At 30.7% G+C, this 20,535-nt stretch overlaps 1 protein-coding gene across 3 annotated transcripts in view; it reads left to right on the top strand.

Moving 5' to 3' along the window:
- The first annotated feature begins 2,579 nt into the window (after positions 1–2,579).
- Positions 2,580–20,535, top strand: part of Cbl (E3 ubiquitin-protein ligase CBL) — a 246,952-nt gene continuing 228,996 nt past the window's right edge. For all 3 annotated transcript variants that reach the window (XM_075356510.1, XM_075356508.1, XM_075356511.1), the window contains exon 1: positions 2,580–3,323. In XM_075356510.1, the coding sequence (XP_075212625.1) occupies positions 2,779–3,323 (545 nt within the window). In that variant the 5' untranslated portion in view covers positions 2,580–2,778. The remainder of the gene's footprint in view (positions 3,324–20,535) is intronic.

Here is a 20,535-nt window from a genome sequence, read left to right as displayed (position 1 = left end):
ATTAATTTTTTAAATACAAAGACATGAAAAATTTTAAAACAAATACATTAATTAAAAAAAATAATTCATAATTCAGATGCCATTATTAAAAATTATTTTGAGCACATATTTATGTACATGCTGAACAGGACATAGATAAATCTTTTTTCTTTTTAACTAGTATTATTTAAAAATTCAGCCGAATAAGTTGTTTCCGTAAAAGAAAATCGTTTAACTGCATTTTAAAAGGGATGGCTTGATTTCGGCAATTTATTAAAAATGACATTGGTAGCATAATAAGGCTCTTTCTTTTAAGCCAAATTATTGAATTGAGTTATACAAAAACAATTCCATTGTCTGGTTTTGTAAAGATGAATACATTTTTTAAGAATAAGTTCTTGTTAGCAAAGATTTCACATTTGTAAATATAAACACAAGGATAAGTTAGCATGTTTAAATTTTTAATTGTAGGTTTATATGATTCATAATTATGAGCACCTGATATCTTCCATTAGGGCTGCCTCAGAAAGTCAGAATTAGTTTTCAAGACAGAAAAATAGACATTCAGAACTTTGTAGAAAGTTAACTTTCAAATCAGACAACAGAGCTGTTTTCATCAAACTGTACACAGTACTTTGACTTTATGAAAAAGAGCCTTACTACATTTCCGTTGCCATTTTTAATGAATTATTGAACCATTTGTCTGCCAAATGTTTATTTAAAATACATTAAAAAGTTTTGTTATAAAGAAACAACATTACTGTAAATTAAATAACACCAATTAAAAAAAGAACTTTTAATTTTCTGTAATACTGTTCAACATAAGTAATATCTTTGTATTTTCTTTAATATTATTTCATGTGCTTACATTTTAAACAATTAATATGGAATTTAATCATATATATATTTCATCTTATTCAGTTGTGAATTCTGTGATGCTGCTCTAATAAATATTATATGAGTTTACCTGATAAAAGCATTGTAAGTAATACAGAGAAACAGCATAAAGAGATGGCTGTTGAGTGTGAGCTTAGGCTTCCTGAAGAATGGGAATATATTTTGTTTTTCTACCAATAATTTTACAGATAATTATGCATCTTTAGGTAAAAATACTTTGATTATCTGGTTGTCTTAGGAAAACCTTACAATGAAATCATCAGAGGAACTTCTGTAAAAAACGTTCTTTTTATTTATAAGTAAATAAAAAGATAATTCTAGATTTTAATGATTAATGCACTATAATAATACAATACATCCCTGATAATTTATATGCAGTTAATTCACAGCATCAAAATAAGTTTTTTTTTATAAGTTCTGTCAAAAGTACTGTGGTTCTAGTCCAAATAAAAAGAAATGCATTTATGATCACATATTTCTATATGCTGCTTATATTACCTGTACTTTTCATGATAAATCATTCTCACAGTATTCTGATAATAACAATTGTTTACCTCATTAATTAGATTCTACATCCTAAAGATTATAATTTTGTTTATGATAACTTTAGTGGAAATTATATTTGCTGCTAATTTTACCTATTTTCAAATCAAAGTACGTAATTTGCTATTTTAACTTATTTAAGGCTAAAAATAAATTATAGCCTTAGTGTAAAGTAGCGCAAGTTATGAAGGTTTTAGTGTATGTATAAAGTATGTATTAACAATTCAAGAAACTAATTTGAGGTGTAATAATTTTTACAGTCGCCAATAGATGTATTTTAATGTTTCCTTTTTTTCTGAGAAGTAATCGAACTCCACATGGAAAATTTTAAGGAATTCTAATAGGAATATTAATACTAAAAAGTGATACAGAAATTTTTGTTATTTGTAAAATGAAAAGGTAAATAATAATTAATACTGCAATGGTCATATAATTAAATATGTTAATGTTTGAAACATTCTTTTCAATTATGTTGCAAAGTGGAAAATGTTCCGAGTTAGACATTAGTAGTACATAATTATTGAATGGGCTATTTACTGTTAATGTTATCACTATTAATGGCTTTGCTGAAATAATTGCAAAATAATTTTGCATTTGCATTTTTTATATAAAAATATTTAAATAAAATTAGTAACTTAAAGGGCATTTATTTAACTAAAATTTGGATCATGCTTATTTTACTTACATTTTAAATGCATGGAAAGAAGCTTGTTTATTATTTTCCTAGACAATTGATTCCAAAAAAAAATTTTAAATATTGTTCTGCAGCTGACATTTTTGGGCGAGTACTTAGAAGGACTAATCAAACATCCCGGGCTAGTAAATGAATCGCGATATGATGTTTAACCTTAAATTGAATAGTATGTTGTATGTTAAATTTACAATTTTAAGGATCGAAGTATTAATTAGAACTTTAATAATATTGATAATAAGCTGATAGTGAAGTTTTGAAAGAATTATAAACATCTATAGTCCATGTTAATTAAACATTTCTTTGAAAGCAGGCTTTTTTCACACAAACTATTTGAATTTTTGAAAAAAAATAATGTGCTATTCTGACCATATAACAAAAAAACGAATTTAATTTGGTGTTACTAAAAAAAACTGTTTACAGAGAAAAAGATTGTTTTGTTGGCTGCAGTGGTTCTTGTTTAATCACTGAAGTTGGCTGACAATTCGCGAGATGGTGTAGTTCGGCGTAATGTTGTTGGTGTGTGCGTGTGTGTTTAAGTTTTGTTTATTAGCTCATGTGTAAGGGAAATGTGATTTATGTGATACATGATGTGCAGGTGTTGAAATAATTTTAAAATGTGATTATTTTCATTTATCTTCTTTGTAATAAGGCTAAGCCTAACCACTATGGCGGCTAATAGAACAAGGGTTACCCAGCAAAAAAATTTATCTTCTATTTTTTCGAAATTACATGGAGCCTTTACAGATGCCATGGCTCCTCCTAAATTAGTCACAGATAAAAGGACCCTTGATAAAACTTGGAAGTTAATGGATAAAGTTGTCAAATTATGTCAACATCCTAAAATGAACCTGAAGAATTCACCTCCTTTTATCCTAGATATTTTACCCGATACCTATCAACGACTAAGACTTATTTATTCGAAATACGAAGATAAAATGTTAGTACTTCATAATATTGAACATTTTACTGTGTTTATTTTTAATTTAAACCGTAAGTGCAAGCAAGCTATTAAATTATTTAAAGAAGGTAAAGAAAAAATGTTTGATGAAAACTCCCATTATCGAAGAAACCTTACGAAGCTCAGTTTAATTTTTAGTCATATGTTAAGTGAACTCAAAGCAATATTTCCTAATGGAACATTTGCGGGTGACCAGTTTAGGATAACAAAAAGTGATGCAGCAGAATTTTGGAGGAATAACTTTGGAAACAGGTTAGCTACACTTTTTTATATGTAGAATTTTCTCATAGTATTAACATCTTCTATTCTCATATTTTATTGGTTCCTAATGTGTTGTGCTAGCGATGATGATGCAGTTAGTATGTTAAAATAAATTATAATATAAATATTCTATGTTTAAATCCAATATAACAATAGATTGCTAACTGAAAAAGGGATTACAGTATTCTAAATGCTTACCTATTTATCTTTATTCCAGTTTTAATGATACTTCTTACTTAATTTTAATGGAGTTGTAAATGTAAATTGTGTGATTGGTTTTAAATTATAACATGTATATAATGCTCTATGCTCTCTCAAGGAATGTATTATTAATTGTTACCTTATTAGGTTAGGTTGGCTGATATATATTAGGTAGATTTGATAAGAAAGCTACCTATTGTAATGGGTAACATGATTTCGACTTACGGAAAATTTCGACATATCTTCGCGTTTCACATCCCCCAGACCCCAAAACTACAGTCAGCTCGAAATATATATATATATATATATATAAATTTCACTTTCATGTGGACATGATAACTGCCGTAAATTTGCGCCAATCACTTTCAAATTGTTTTTTAAAAATAACTCGTCCCAAATTCTTGGGTCGAGTTCGTTAACGGCCAAACTCAAACCATGGGGATGGAAATGGGGGGGCTTTTTCGAAGAAAAAAAAATCTCCATAACTTGCTTATTAAGTAAAATATCGAAATCGTTTAAAGTTCCTACTATGTTTTGGATAAGGGCCTAAAACTTATCTAATTAAAGTTTTTTGATATCACCAACCATTGGCCTAGGGGGTGGAAAAAATGGGGTTTCGAAGACAAAAAATCATACCTTCCTTAATAGGCACAGTATCGAATCGGTTTAAAGTGGTTGTTAGTCATCTAAACATTACTTAAAACTTTTCTCTGAAACAATTTTTGATATGACCAACCCTTACGGCAAGGGATGACCAAAATGTTGGAATTGTAAGAAGATTGGGCTTGTCATATGCTAAACATGTGAAACTTTTTTCACATGCAACCATTGTATTGAGAAATCCGAAGTTTTTAACTTTTAAGGTGGACATCTTTTTTATCCTCTACTTAGCACTGGTGAAATCTACCTGTGCCTTCTGGCATACCGAAAGGGATTATTTAATTTTGCATTGTTCTGTTTGAGTTAAGATAATATTTGTTATATTTATAATCTAACTTGTGTCAGTTGGACAGATGGTTATCAAAATTATAAATAGCTAGAGGAAGCTATTGAAATAAGTTTTCTGTTTATATTGGTTTTATGAAAATGTAATGATCATAAGAGTCCACTCAGTTTTACATATTGGGTTGGGAAATAAACAAAACAAACAAAAAATTTCTATTTTTTGTTTTATAAACACACATATATAACATAATAATATAACATTATATTATAATGTTAACATTATATATATAACATTATATATATAATATAATAAATAGTAATATCTTTATTAGTATTTTTTATGTTTAATGACAATATTTAACAGGTTGTTTTGATTTACACGTTTTAATTCTTGGTCATACTAGTCGACAAGCTTCTATTACAGGTGAATATTTGTTGAATATTGATCTTTAAAGTGGAGATAGGTGAACCATGAACTAATGTAGTGAAATGAGTTGAATTACTGCAGAATAAGCTTAAATTGTGTAGTGGCTTCAGGATATTAAAAGTACTGCTATAATATATGTAATACAATATATTACTATAATATAGTGTAAAAATTTCATTGCTGTTCTGGTAGTATGGAAAATATTATCAGTTATTGTAACTATTTCAAAATCTATTATTTTTAAGGTAAATTAATGTATTTAATAGTTTGTATTATTTATCCATCAATGACCACTGAAAAATGCATATTGAAAATATTTTGATTTAAGTAGACAATTTTCTTAAGTTACAAATTTTATTCAGTTTTCTTCAAAATAACATTTTGTATATTTCATTGGCAGTTGTGATAGATTCTACTAACTCTTCAAATTATTAAATTTTGCAGTTCTTCCTTTAATGTGCTGCTGGAAATTCTGAAAATAAAAATGTCTTTATTATACACATGGTGTATAATGAAGAAATCTTTTTAAAGTTTGATTTCTTTTAAATATACTGTATGGTTTTTTATGTTTTAAAATAAATAAACAAAATTAATATTATTGTATTGAAATAATTAAATGTAGCTAATTTTTCACTTTCATTTTTTGTATTTTTGTATGTATTTTCCTATTCAGTTAATAAATTGTAGAGCAATTAAAAATATTGTAATCTGTATCATCACATTAAGTTATATTTTGTTAGAGTATTAGATTCAAAAATCTATTAGATCTTTAATTTTTTCAAATGATTTGACTGGCTTTATTCAAAAGGGAAGCCAAGTGACTTAATTAATCCCCTTTATACTTATAATTCAGTACCTATATTTCAAACCTAACATACTTCTTTATAATTTTTAAATATTTACTTATTGCATTTTTATATAAAAAAGGCCTTCTTATCTGATGGAAGCATTTTATATGGCCATCTAACCTTTTATTTCATTGTGCAACAGAAATCTTTGATTCATTCTCATCTTTATCTTTGTGTTCAGTTTTCAAGATCCAGTGCAGCACTACACTTCAAATGCCTCTTTTTTGATATTCAGATTTTCCTCCTATCGTCTGTGGGTTTTTTCTATGTTTAATACAGAGAATCATGGATATGAACTTCAAATATGCTGTTGTATTATGTGTTATATAAAAAGTTCATTTCTACTGGAAATACTTGTAATGTTGTACTCTGAAAACATTTTAAGTATCAGTATAGTGAACACTTATTGAATTCCTAAAATTAGTTTTTTAAGCATTGGTTTAATTTGTGGGTATGTTTTATCAAATTATGATTAATTATGTTTGTTATATTTTGATTTTAATTTATGGGTGTTATAAATATTTTGGTACCCCTTTCCTAATAATTAAACAAACTTTTTTTTTAAAAAAAGCTAGTAGATTATTGTATTGTTAATTGGTATTATATTTACGTATTAGTTAAAATTAGATTTTGGTGATGCTTTAAGGTTATGAATTAACACTGTAATTTTGTAATTTTTTATTTCTATTTTACCAGTGTGTATTTTGCAATCTGTTTAACTAGTGAACAATAAGCAAATCCCCCACCCCCACCCCACCTACACCACAGCAATGATGTGTATGACATGTAAATAAGGTATAGTCTTGTATTGATTCAGCTGAACATTTCTGAGACATGTGGTTAATTGAATTCTAACCACCAAAGTACACCAGTATCCACTTACTAGCATTCAAATCCTAAAGTAATTAACTTTTACTAGTATTTGATCCTCAGAACATTCGACTTCAAAAACCAGCTGTTAAACAATAAATTTGTGATGAGTTAGCCACCAGAGGGCCCAGTGAGCTAACTTGAGAAGAAATTTATGCCTAAATTTATTTCAGTTTAAGAAGAGATTTATCAGTTTTCTTCATTACAAAATGAAGAAAAAAACTTTCTTGTCACCAAAATAAGAAAAATGTTTCCTCATTTATGTATTAATAAATAATAAAAATATAATGTAATATATATACATAATTTATAATTTAACGTAAATAAATAATTAATAAATTTATGTATTTATTTTTAATAGCATAAAAGCATTTGGTTGTAGATGTCTTACATTTTTTTCTAATTAACAATAATAATGTGTAAGACGACTAATTATTTATTGGTATGTAAAAAAAAGTGTATGGTTTTAAAATTTTAGATAGTACTACGTGGCATCACTGTTCTGTTTAATTACAATTATTGTAATTCTAATACTTTAAATTTTAATAGTATTAATGAAATTAAAGATAAATTATTGCATTATATGAGTAATTAATGCAATTTGGTGGTTATTGAAAATTTTCTAAGATACTAAATTTTTGTGCGATATTATCAAAATTGAAACTGTTGTAAATGTTCATGTGAACAGTTTTTAAAAATGTTTGTAACATATTATTGTTAGCCACTTTTTTTTTTTGACAATTTGAGAAATTTTCTTGTAAAGTTCTTAATTGTGAAATTTTACAAAAATATTAATCTTGATAAAAATTCCCTAAATATATAATTTTTTGTTTTTATTTATAATGCCATTGTCTGTTACAATCATTACCAACAATGTGGAATTTTCCTCCTGAGTGATAATTATACAAAATGTTATTAATTTTAATGACAGAAACCAGTTAATTAAGAAGAAAAATGAGGTTGACAGTTTGATATTTAACGATACTTCACATCCTTTATTTTTTAGATGCTACTCTTTAAGATGTTCCAGGTTTGTGGTTGCATCAGGTTGTAAGATTTATTACATACTGTATTTATATTTATTTTGTTAACGGCTCTTAACTTCTTAATATATTTATCTGTAATATGAATGAAGATGTGTTTAAATGGATTGTACTTAATTATAAATATGCAGTGATTATTTTCAAATCTATCCGTCCACTACACCGAAGATAGAAAGTTTTACTTGCATGAGAGAATGATCTACCCATTACATTTTTAAATTTATTTACACAAATGTAGGATTTGAACAACGTCATTTTTCAACATGTCGCCTTCTTTTTCTTTACGCAAGCCGTCCACAAGCTTCCGTATTCCCTCAAAGAAGGTTATGGGTTTGTCGCCCGACCATTTATGCATTGCCTTTCCGCACTTCTTTGTCCGTAGGAAATCGACGACGACGTTGTAAAGCATCTTAGAACGGCAAAAAAAGATAGTGTGAAGGGGCTAGATCTGGGTTTTAGGCAGGGTGTTCCAGCACCTTGAAATCCTGACGGGTTTTGGTTTTAGTGGTCTGGTCGGCCGTATGTGGGCGTGCATTGTCATGCAACAGCATTTTCTTCGACAATAAACTTCGGCGTTTGTTGCGAATTGCTGGCTTCAAATTGGTGTTCTTCAGTAAAATCACTGTCCTTACACTCCATTTGATTCGTATGCTACATTGACTATGGTAAACTAGCGGTTTGCCAGTGTCATTTATCGAGCTTTCTGCAAATCTTCCCAACAGTGTTGGAGGTTGACGTGCATCCTGCTCACTCTTTGTGAATCGTGCTTGTCTTCTGAAATTGTATCGCTGATCTCTGTTCTTCCTTTGTGAGCACTGCCAAAGAGCATGGTTACACTGAAATAGAAACAAAAAAGAAGGTCAAACCTTGAGAAACGTGACAACGGTTAATCAATTTTAAGTATGCAGTGCAGAAGGGAGTCGACAAACCTAAAGATGCGTCATGACGAATGTGCGGATAATTCTGATTCGCCTTCGTAAGTATATCAATATTGTTAAGTTTGCCCTCTTGAAGTAATGTGAAAAACTTAAAAATCATCCGATTTACACTGTAAGTTTTTAAATGTAAACGAAATATTACCTACTTCTAAAGCACTTTAATGTTTTTGATTTGTAAGAATGTTTTATATCAGTGTAATGAGGACAGAAAGTAAAATGCATGTTGAATTTTATTTAATTGAACAGTACCGTTGGAATTGATTTACATATTGGATTAATCCGAAAAAAGTGTCGTATCTGAAATTTTATTAAAGGTTAAGGAATAGTTAAGGAATCTTATTACTGCGTCGTCGCAACTTTTCGTTTATACCGTTATGCTAGTGGAAAAAGAAACAAAATTGTGATTTTGCCGGAATATTTTTGTTTCATAGGAGTTTGGGATGGGCAAAAATGTATCGACATTTCTATTTCTACCTTCTTTTACTTCGATTATTTTACTTTAAATATTTGTAAAAAGTAACTATTCTTAGTCACCTGATTTCATATCATGCAGTATGTTGTGTCCAGTTAATTATTTTTAATGACTGGGTTTAACTGTGGTAAAAGTTTTGCGCGATTTAGTATTTGATATCTATTACCTAATCGGTCATTCTGCCGTTACTTGTCCTGTTCTTAACTTCTATTTGTTGCAACTTTTGTAAACTGCTCATTTTATTACCGTATCCAAATTACTCTATTATTAATTTTCAAGTCTTTGTCTTGTCGAGTGGCGTATTAAAATTAATCTCAAGTTTTTTTCCATACTTAACGGTAGGCTGATAGGTCGGAACGATTTGTTGTTATTTAATAACCTGCTGTTAATTTCCCTATATAAATGACTACAAGGTAAAAAAAAAGGTATCGTCCAAATTATAGCCCTGATGAGATTCATTTTTGTAGCGTGTGAATAATGCTCAGCCTGACCGTGATTCGAACCCGAGACTACCGGATGAAAGGCAAAAACGCTATCGCTCCGCCACAGCAGTCGGCACATTAAAAATATTTTATCTCCTCACTAGTTAGCAGCTGATTTCGAAGTCGAGAGTTCTACGGTTCAAATCCTAGCGAAGGCAGTTACTTTTATACGGATTTGAATATTAGATCGTGGATACCGGTGTTTTTTGGTGGTTGGGTTTCAATGAACCTGACATCTCAAGAATGGTTGACCTTACACTGTACAAGACTACACTTCATTTAAAATCATAGATATCATCTTCTGAACGGTAATTACCGTTCAGATAATACTCCGGTAATTACCGGAGGCTAAACAGGAAAAAGGAACGTTCTCTCATGCTGTCTGTATATTCTGGCCAACAGCCTTATCACTTACAGTCTTTGTAACAGTTAGTAAAAAATAAAGGCGGCCGTCTAAAAATTTTGGGTACTTGCGTATTAACGCCACCGCAGCTACAGCTTTATTTAAAAACAAAGTAGTCAATCGGATTTCGATGGAAAATGAACAGTCTCTTTATTAATTTTAATAAATGGTTATTTATATTTATTTATTTTATAAATATAATTTAACCAAACTTAACCTACGCGCGCTTCGCTCGCTAACCTTGACTAATTAACACCGTAATTTTTTGAGTATTTATTTAATAATAAATTCAGTAATTATTGGAATTATTTATTATTTAAATAATCAAAACACTCCTATTAATTAGTCAAGGTTAGCGAGCGTAGGTTAAGTTTGGTTATATATTTATAAAATAAAAAAATATAACCAATTATTAAAATTAATAAAGAGGAGACTGTTTTGAATCTATGTTAAACTCTATATCGGCCCATTTTCTACCGAAATCCGATTGACTACTTTGTTTTTAAATAAAGCTGTAGCTGCGGTGGCGTTAATTCGTAAGTACCAAATTTTGTTTTATCTCCGTTGTACTCAAAGTTTTACAAATTTTGAATCGTTCTTTCCACCTTATTTTAAAATCTTTGGTAGTATTTTTATTCATTTAATGACTAGATTTTTTAAAATTACCTTTGGTTCCTGATTTTCTCATACTTTTTTACTTTCTATCGGTAAACCGTCTTCATTCCAGATTCTAAAATACTGCTCCTTAAGATATCCTACGGTCTACTCCTTAATAACGGTAAAAATTAATTTTTTTTTTCTTAAACAGTTTTTATTTTTATTTAAACGTCATAGATATTTATGAACGTCAAACGATTATCTGACTTACCTCTTTTTATATCTTGAAAACTCGTTGATTTTTTTTGAATGAGCCCCAAAATGTAATATATTTCAGACGAATATGTAGGTAGGCGTAATACATATTTAATAATAATAGGCTCACCTTTCCTTTTTTGTTCTTTGCACTGTATTGGCACTGACTTCTGAAAATTTAGAGCTCCTTATATTTATTCTAAATTTAAAAAATAAAAAAAGATAATTTATTATATTAAAAAAAAAAAAATCTAACCTTGGCGCTTGTATTCAGGTCAAGAGCGCTTTGTCTAAAGTTATTTTGAAATATTTTGTTTAGTTTGTGTGTGCCAAATTATGTTTATTTCGAATGAATTAATCATTAATTATCAAACCATATTTATCCCGTTATTTCTGTATTCTATATGTAATAATTTTGTTATGAGTAAAACAGTTAATGTTAACGTGTCCTCAATTTGACGTTTCATTTAGTTTTAAGACCTATCACGAAGCTTTTAGGCTGTACTTAAAATAGAAATGTTTATTAAACTCCATGAAAAATTTGGGTATAAAGTTATATTTATTCCTTATAAACCTAAACCATCTTACGATCGGCTTCGCTTTTTGAAAGTAAATCACTTTGCTACGTGATATTGATATACGTTTGTAAAACGTGATCTATGTTTTATTGCGCTTACCGTTGGCCGGAATCATGTGTTTATTCTGGTCAAAGTATACATATGTTAACTTTTTTTAATTATATCTCGTTGTGTTTGTGAGAGAAAAACTACAGATGATTTGAAAAAATCGAACGATGTTTGGAACTATAGAATCACGACTCTTGTTAGTCGCCTACAGGTGGCTAGAAATTAATCATTTTAATACGAATAAAAAAATTCGGATTTGAAGTTATATATTACTAGCCGGTAGGACTTCGCTTCGGCTCATCCTTCCCGTCTCTAGCCAGGAGGGGGCTCCGCTCTGGACTCCTACGGTGTTCATTATCCTCGCGGTTGTGAGAATAATACTGACAAATAATAATTAAAGCCTGTTCAATATATAAAAACTATCAGTGATAATTTAATTTTAAGAGAAGCAGTTTGTCAGCACAGGACTCTAAACTTTGAGTTGTCAAAGTTTTTAAACTTTGATTATGCAAGTTTCAGAATAACCCGGTCCCCCGTGTTTAAAATAGTAGTTAGTTTTTTCTTTTTTTTTATGGTTTTTACCCGGAGGCAGATGCGGGCATTCGAGTTGCTCACACAGCAACTGTGGCAGTGGTTGTGTGACTACTTGCGCAAGTGGCTCATTTAAAGTTACTTTTCTTGAAAACTTAGATATCGAAAAAGCCGAAGAGACCTTTTTTTTTGTAGAAAGTCTTATTTTAAATACTGCAAGTGGTCTCCGAATCCAATTTGATCAACGGTCTGGTCATAATGAAGTTGAATATCGGCAAGAAACATTATCCGATTTTTACTGCAAGCCATTAAAACGGCCACCATATTGAAATGGTGAAACATTTCGCAATGACAATAATCCCTATACCCTTTCCAGTTATAAAAAGTAATGAACATTTTCGAGTTAACCTTTGTTTTGTTTTAAAATTTACATTTCCCCCCTTTTTTAAGCATTTTCTACATGGCTTGGCTCCAATCCCGTTCAAAAAATGTTTTGGAAACATTTTTGGATCGGGATTTGTCATTTGCTTGAAAACCTTTTGTCATTTAATCGCTGAGGATAATTCTGTCTTAAACACCATGCAACTTGGCGGGTAACTATATCGTGTTACTCTGCCGTCAAAAGAAATGTAGAAAACATTTAATTTTACTATTAAAATAACCCGCCGGGTTGGTCTATAATGGTAAAATTTGTCGTAAATCAGCTGATTTAGAAGACGAGAGTTGTCAGGTTCGAATCCTAATAAAGGTAGTTGCTTTTATTCGGATTTGAATGCTGGAATGTGGATACCGATGTTCTTTGGTGGTTGGATCTTAATTAACCACACATTTCAGGTATGATCGGCCAAGTCTGTACAAGACTGCACGTCACGAACAAGGTTGCGGCTACTGACGGGCCCTGAATCCAGAGAGCTGCATGGGATATCTGGAGACTTGCGGAATATTAATAAGAAACCATTAAAATCATCAGTCTTTTCTATGTAAAAAGTGTTTAAAGTTTTTGTCCAACAATTGATGAACGTAGATTTTAAACTATTTTTTATGAATTATAAGGGCGCAAATGGAACGACAGTTCTCTCGTTCTCCACAGTCTGATTACAGTAAATTATGCACCTGTAATTTGTTAATATTAACTTTTACCTTATCCTTTACTTAATTCGTAGTTTACTCCCAGCAGCAGGATGCATGTTCAGTTTAAACTGCGTATTCTTATTCGGAGAACTGCCGTTCGACGCGCGTCTTTTTTAATTCATGAAATAGTTTCAGATACTATATGGCCATCATTTTACTTCAATTTCTAATTATTATAGTCGAATTCATGTTCCACTGTATATTGCATATTTATCGTAAAACGTCCCTCAGATTTCGGAATGCGCATCTTTTGCAGTAGTATAACGTCATGAGCGTTTTAAAAATTGTTTAATCAAACCGGTACTCTGCAGAGTGATAAACAAGAGTTAGATGAACCACTTTCTAGAATATAAAATTTTCATTGCTTCGGTTATTTTTTTTACAACTTCAAACTTTACTGAATAATATTCTGAAAAACCGCGGGTTTTTGCTATTTTTTCTCCAATAAAGTGAGAAAAAGAGTGGTCTTTTTTTTAATAAATTATACACAGAAAATACTGATGATTATTTTGTAATTGGAAGGTATCCACCAAGATATATGGGGCTCAGTATAGCGAATTGTTTTTAGGTAATAAACTAAAGAGAATTAACAATAACAATGTTTGAAAAATTTAAAAAAAAATATCCATCTGGGTCCTTTTCTTTTATAATATATCTGGGTAATATTTACTGATTACTCTTTAACCTTGCGAACATCGAAGGATTATAAATTTAACTTTATAGTATTTTCTCTAACAACTCAACAGTTGTTTCGCGAACTACTCAAATATACATATTTTCTTTACATATCTGATAAAATAGAGTACTAAACGATTAACTTGTGACAATTTATACTTTATATCCCCTACTACACCATGATTTCTCACACCAAGTACTGCTGCTCCTCCTCATTGCAGACCCTATTGGCTTTACCCATTCCTACTTTTGTTTCCTCTCTACAGTTGATTTATTGTTATATTATCAGCTTGTACATATCACAAAAAAAAATTGTTGCAATTTAATAGCTTAAATACAATTATATGTTGGTTGTTCGATAACATAGTTAAAAAAAAAAATAATAATAATTTGGAACCGAGATAAAAGTAGGTGAATTAGAATGTATTTTTTGCGCTGAACCTTAAAATGAAATCATTTTTTCTACACGCTTTTGATTATAACCCTTTAAAATATTGAGAAACTTCGTAAATAATGAATACAAAAATATAATAATGATATTCTGGCATGCAACGTATTCGGTACCATATTTTTAAATGTAGTTTTTATTTTTTCGTTGAGAGCTGTTTGTTTATCTTTGTGTTTGTTGTTTTTTTAATTATATTTTTTATTTATACGCGTTTCGATATTATACATATTTAATAAACTGTTGCGTACTGTAATAAATAAGTAGGGAGGTCACAGTATTAGTTTTCTATAAATCAATTTTATTGTTGTGATGGGTAGTAAATTTTTTATTTTTTTTGACGTCAAAGACAACATTTTTGTTTTTGTTTGTTTTCCTTTATATTTATCTTTGTAAGCAAGTAATTGTTAGACCTTGAATTTAAGTTTCTCGTATTTTTCTTACTTTCTTGTTTGATCATTAAAGAGACAAACTGTAAAAGCGGAATAACTTAATAGAGTAACTGAAACTGACGTTCAAATCAAAACCCTTGACATAGAAAATATTAGTTGATCGAAAAGAATTTCTATTAATTTATCTTCTGTTAACTTCAAAATGTCGAATCCGCGTGAAACGTGTACCGAAGAACAGCGTTTTATGATAACAATTTTATTCTCTGAAGGTGTAAAACCGGCCGAAATTCACTCGTGGATGTTAAAACGTACGGTGAAAAATTCATTAACCGTTAAAAAAGTTTTACAAGTGAATCGAACAGTTTAAATGGACAAAACAAGTATCACAGATTTTCATCGTCGATGGATGGTCGGTGGATGCTTTGACTAAATGATTGCAAAATCACGTTGATGATCGATCTTATTCGCAAGGACAGACATAAAAATTTAGGACATTGCTGAAATCTGTAGTGAGAGTATCAGCACCGTTCATTCCATTGTCCATGATAAGCTGAATTACCGCTCAACGTGTTCAAAGTGGGTTCCAAAATAGTTGACTCGGATCACAAAGACACCCGAATTCATATTTATACGGAACCTAAACGATGGTTTTAAGCGGAAGGTAATGTTTGTTTAGATCATGCCATAACTCGTGCTGAAACTTGGATTCATCATTTTGAGCCGGAATCCAAATGTCAGAGTTTGGAGTGGAAACTACCCAGTTCGCCGGTTAGAAAGAAATTTAAAACATAACCGTCAAAAGATAAAGTCTTAGTATCGGCATCTTAAGACTACAAAGGCCCAACCCACCGGTTTGGTCTAGTGGTGAACGCGTCTTCCCAAATCAGCTGATTTGGAAGTCGAGAGTTCCAGCGTTCAAGTCTTAGTAAAGGCAGTTACTTTTATACGGATTTGAATAATAGATCGTGGATACCGGTGTTCGTTGGTGGTTAGTTTCAATTAACTGTACATCTCAGGAGTGGTCGAATTGAGACTGTAAAAGACTACACTTCTTTTACATTGAGACTGTACAAGATTACACTTCATTTACACTCATACATATCATCCTCATTTATCCTCTGATGTAATACCTGAACGGTAATTCCGGGAGGCTAAACAGAAAAGAAAGAAGACTACAAAATCCAAATTTATTGCGATTATTGGGAAGAAAAACTTACAATCAACAGTGATACTATTGTGGTATGCTAAAAAATAACAGAAACTCTCAGTAAGGAAGGAAACGTTATGGTTCTCACTCGAAAGGCGTAACTCTTCTGTCTGTTAACATCCGTCCTCATATCGCACAAAGACACGGGAAGCTGTTCAAAAGTTTGGCCTTGAGGTAATGCCGCATCATCGACCTTACAGTCACGATCACTATCAATATTTTTTCGGTCTTCTCAAACGTTTTTACTTAGCATCAAGTTCGGCAACAATGAGCGGGTACAAGAACGGCCCAGACACCGAAATAAACGTTTTTTTATTACTACTGGCTTAAGAAAGATCAATAAATGATAGAAAAAGTGCCTTAATGTAATAAGGAATTATTTTGTTAAGTAACGTTAGTCTCAGTGCAATTGAATAAATAATGATTTTTCTAATCATTTGTCTTAATTATTGAACTACTCCCGTACGTATACTTATTTTGTAAAAAAAAAGTAAATTTTACTTATAAAAATCAAAATATAATTTATTATTCATAACATAGTATACAAAATAATTATTACAGCAATGATAATATTTTTATTTAGTTTTTGTGGTTGTACTTTTTTCTTCACGTATAGAAAAATTTCTACGTGTGCATTATTTAAATCTGCAGTGTCTGTTTTATTTTTCATGGCTTCATTATAGTTTTATATTTGCATCGTTTCTAGCAATTTTCTTTTTGTATTTGTCTCGTATTCCGAAAGGTGAACATTTTGCTATCGATTCGTGTTTATTTTGTGCTTTCCTTGCGCAGTGATCAAAGTTTTCTGTCTGTAAGTTTCTTATCTTTTTATAAATTCAGGGACGTTCGCCATCAATGTACAGTTGAAATTGCAGATTTGTTTGTTTTATTTAATTGTTTATTATATATTCAATAACCTTACGATTCAATGAAAATAATGTGTTAGTAGACAGGTTAAAATTACATTTTTTTTTAACGTACAGGGTCTTTATATAGCAATACAGTATACTATGTGTAAGGAAAAGCATGCTATTCAAACTGTGACGTTTTATGGTTATTTTGAACATCTTGACGTTTGATGACCCTCCTTAACCAAAAAACATTTTATAATTTTTGAAAAATTCGGCAAGGATATATGTGTTGGCTTGTTTTTTTTTTTTAATATTTACTGTTTGGACGCATTTGGATAAAATTTGGCACGATGATTTTCTACGGGACATTGATGCTATTTAATTTTGGTCAAAATCGGTCCAGAAGGCACGTATCTCTTCATGGATTCTGTACCTAAAAATTTTACTAAAAAGCGTCTGTATATTTTTTCATATAATTTAATGTTCCTTAGGTAGCTAAGGTTCTTTTTGGCATTGTTCGGTCTTATCAAACCTCCATAAAAAGGGTGAGGGAAAATTATTTATTTTTTATAGTTTTAGACTGTCAGATTCTTGTACTAAATAAATGATTCCATTCCATTAATAAGTCATTTGTATGTGGGATAATTACATTTGGGTGGTCGTTTGGGAATTAAGGTAATCGGATAGTAAATTCATTCAGGGTTGGGGGATAATAATCCTAATTTTTTGCTTTTTTGTCAGTTATCATTACGTTATGCTTGATATCTTCAGACTCGATTAACCGATTTTGAATTTTTCACTATGGCATTTGAATACGGTTCTTTACTGCCATTTAGTTTTGGTTATAATTGATTTAGGAGACTGGAAGCTATGATCACGAGTCCGGCATTAAAGTTTTTTTCTAAGAGTCTATCTTTTTTTACCTAGTTCTTTACTTGCGTACATAATTTAATTTTGCTTTTGATTTACTTCGTAAGCAGTAGCCTGTTAACGGGCAAGCCCTCGGTAGCGAAAATTATTTTAGTCGTCAGACCTTCTTTGTCGAGTTTAAAAAAAAAATTATATCCTTTAAAATTAAAATCACACATTATAGGCTAACTAATCAATAATTTTTAATGATTTCATATCATGATGGCATATGTATGTAAAAATAATGTACAATACTATTGATTGTAATAATTTTAAAGTATTTTAAAATTGTAAACGTATCGGTAGTAATTTCCATGTTAATCAACGCTATTGTTGAAGTAGGGATAGATGACTGCATGGAGAATTGTTTTCATTTTGTTTCGCCTCTATTCTAGATTCTACATTTTATTCAGGATGTAGAAGTTATCGTCTATTTTTCGTTTACAGTTTATCCTTATTAACGATCGCCAAACTAACATAATATTTGCTTTTGGACGTGTTGAACGATTCAAATTTCCGTTTATTTACGAACGTAAATGATTTAGCGTGTTTACAGGAAGAACAAGAATCTTGATTAAAATTGTGTCGGAATCGTACCATCATTGTATACGTAGCCTGTTGGAAGTTTTATTTTCATTCATAATCAATCGGGATTGGCATTTGAAATTACTTTTTACTTGAATTTCCTGTTTATCTTAACAGCACTATTTAACTGTTTCTGTACTTGTCTGAGTCTCTCGCTACTCCACCGAGTAAATAACCGAACTCACTGATAGAATACCGGATTTTCGTCGTAATAACTTTTAAATAATCCGTTTTTGAAAATTTTGTACGTAACGTGTAATAAACATCTGTCGGAATATTGAAGTAAATAAGGAACAGCTACATACGGGAAAGCATCTCAATTCCTCTCCGAGGGAGAAGAACATCCGCCGTGTGACATATCCGGTTGCCACACCCCTTCCGTTCATAGCCATTATTGGCTTAATCGGAGCTCGTCTTCTGGCTCACCAACTGATCGTATTCCGCAGTCATCAGCCGGCCTCGTTGATGCGGGAAAGCCGTTAGTAGTCGGAGGAGTACCGGTTACATTTCTTTTTTTCGCGATGAATCTATACGAGTTAAACCGAAGTCAAAGCTCGACTTCTGTCTTTCGATTTTTGAGTTGTATAGGTATTTAAAAATTTTTTAATTTTCTATTTTTGTCCCCTTTTTATTGAAAGATAGAATAAAGTTACTTGTGTAAAAAGTACGTACGTTTCTAAGTTTTGGGGCTGTTTAATATTCCTATATAGAAGTTTTAATTATTATAAGAATTTCCCTTCGGCGTTATTGAAATAGATTCATTTTGGTCACAAGCCTATAATTATTTTTCCGTTATTTTCATTGAATTTCACAAAACAATTTTCCTATTCTTAAGGTAGATTTTCAAAGATTTGGTTTCTTGACAAAATTGAAATGAGATTTGGATTTCATGATATAACGGATAATAAAAACTTTTTTCAGTTGTTATTAAAAAAAAAATTTCTCATCGTAATCGTTGGAGTAGAAATTGGATTTAAAATATGCTGTATGTTTTGATTTGCGGATTACTTTTTTTTGTAGAAGATGAGGAGGCGTATTAAAGATGAAGATTTTAATATTTTTGACGTTGATATTTTTATATAAATTTTAATAACATGCATTCGTGTGAGATTTGTTTCTTTATAAATAGGGCGTAAGGTCATGTTTGTAGACGATCGTTCTTTCGCGTTGCCCATACCACAGTCTGCCTTCACCCCCGTGCTTGACGGGTTGGGGCGACCTTCATGTCCTACATTCGACGACGGGAAACGACAGATTGCATCAGTATTATGTTAATATTGTTATTCATACACAAGGATTGGTCATTGCTGTTTTCAGTCTGTATGTTACTCGTTAATCCTTTGTGCGCGCGCTTGCGTCTTAGTGTGTGTATTATATATTCGTATAAATTATTCATTCATATTGAATTATACAGTACGTCCCTGTTTCAGTTCAGTTGACCTTAAAAATTTTAACGTTATGAAGTTTCTGTATGTGTAACTGATAATTTACAAGAAAGATGTATCATTTCACTTTTTACGTTATTTAATTATTAAGTACTGTACAAGTTTATCCTGTTTAATGTAATTTTAGTTACAGAATTAGCATGTTTTTAACTTTGTTTAATGGATATTAATAATTTTCGTTGTAAATAACCATATACATTTTTGAATATACCGTCAGTAATATTTATACAAGTCTCCTTGTCCTTATATTTATCCTGTACAGTAAATTCATCATGTAAATTTCAACGGAAAAATATCTGTCTAAAGAGTTCTTGTACAGTCAAAAGTATTGAACAAAATTATTTACGATCTTTCTCAATTCGCTTCAGCAGTGTACATCAAAATGCAGATTTTAATTTATATATATATATGTATATACACACACATACAATTTTTTTTTGTAGATCACAGATTTATCAGAAATGTGGAATTATTCTTAAATTTATAAAAGGATCAAATTGAACTGATCTAACTGTGAAGGTTAAATGAAAATTAATTCTGGCAAGATTTTCATTTTTAATATTTTTCACAGCTATTCTAGGCGTCCGTTATTTTGCTAATGCGGATGATACTGTGCTGTGTCCGATACACGTGTGAGAGTGTCAGTCCGACCACCAGTGTTACACCGCGCGGTGGTATGGTTTCGAGGGGCCAAAAACAGCATCTTTCAAAAATCCCTGTTAGATATCGCACGGTTAAATCTGATAATCGGGATTCTATCGTAACATCACATCATTTTGACTTGTGCGATCTATCTGACGTTGTGGCAAGTTTTTGACGTCGAACCAACGCCCTCGGTTGTGATAATGGAACGGGGTGAACCACCGACCTTTTGCGGATGTAGTTTCTTCATTAGATTGAGGTATCCTCAAAATTTCTAAATTTT

Source organism: Lycorma delicatula, chromosome 2 (genome assembly GCF_047948215.1).
Source record: "Lycorma delicatula isolate Av1 chromosome 2, ASM4794821v1, whole genome shotgun sequence".
In the NCBI taxonomy this organism is placed as follows: domain Eukaryota; kingdom Metazoa; phylum Arthropoda; class Insecta; order Hemiptera; family Fulgoridae; genus Lycorma; species Lycorma delicatula.
The sequence above is the reverse complement of the archived record's forward strand: the minus strand, read 5'-3'. Positions and strand labels throughout refer to the sequence as shown.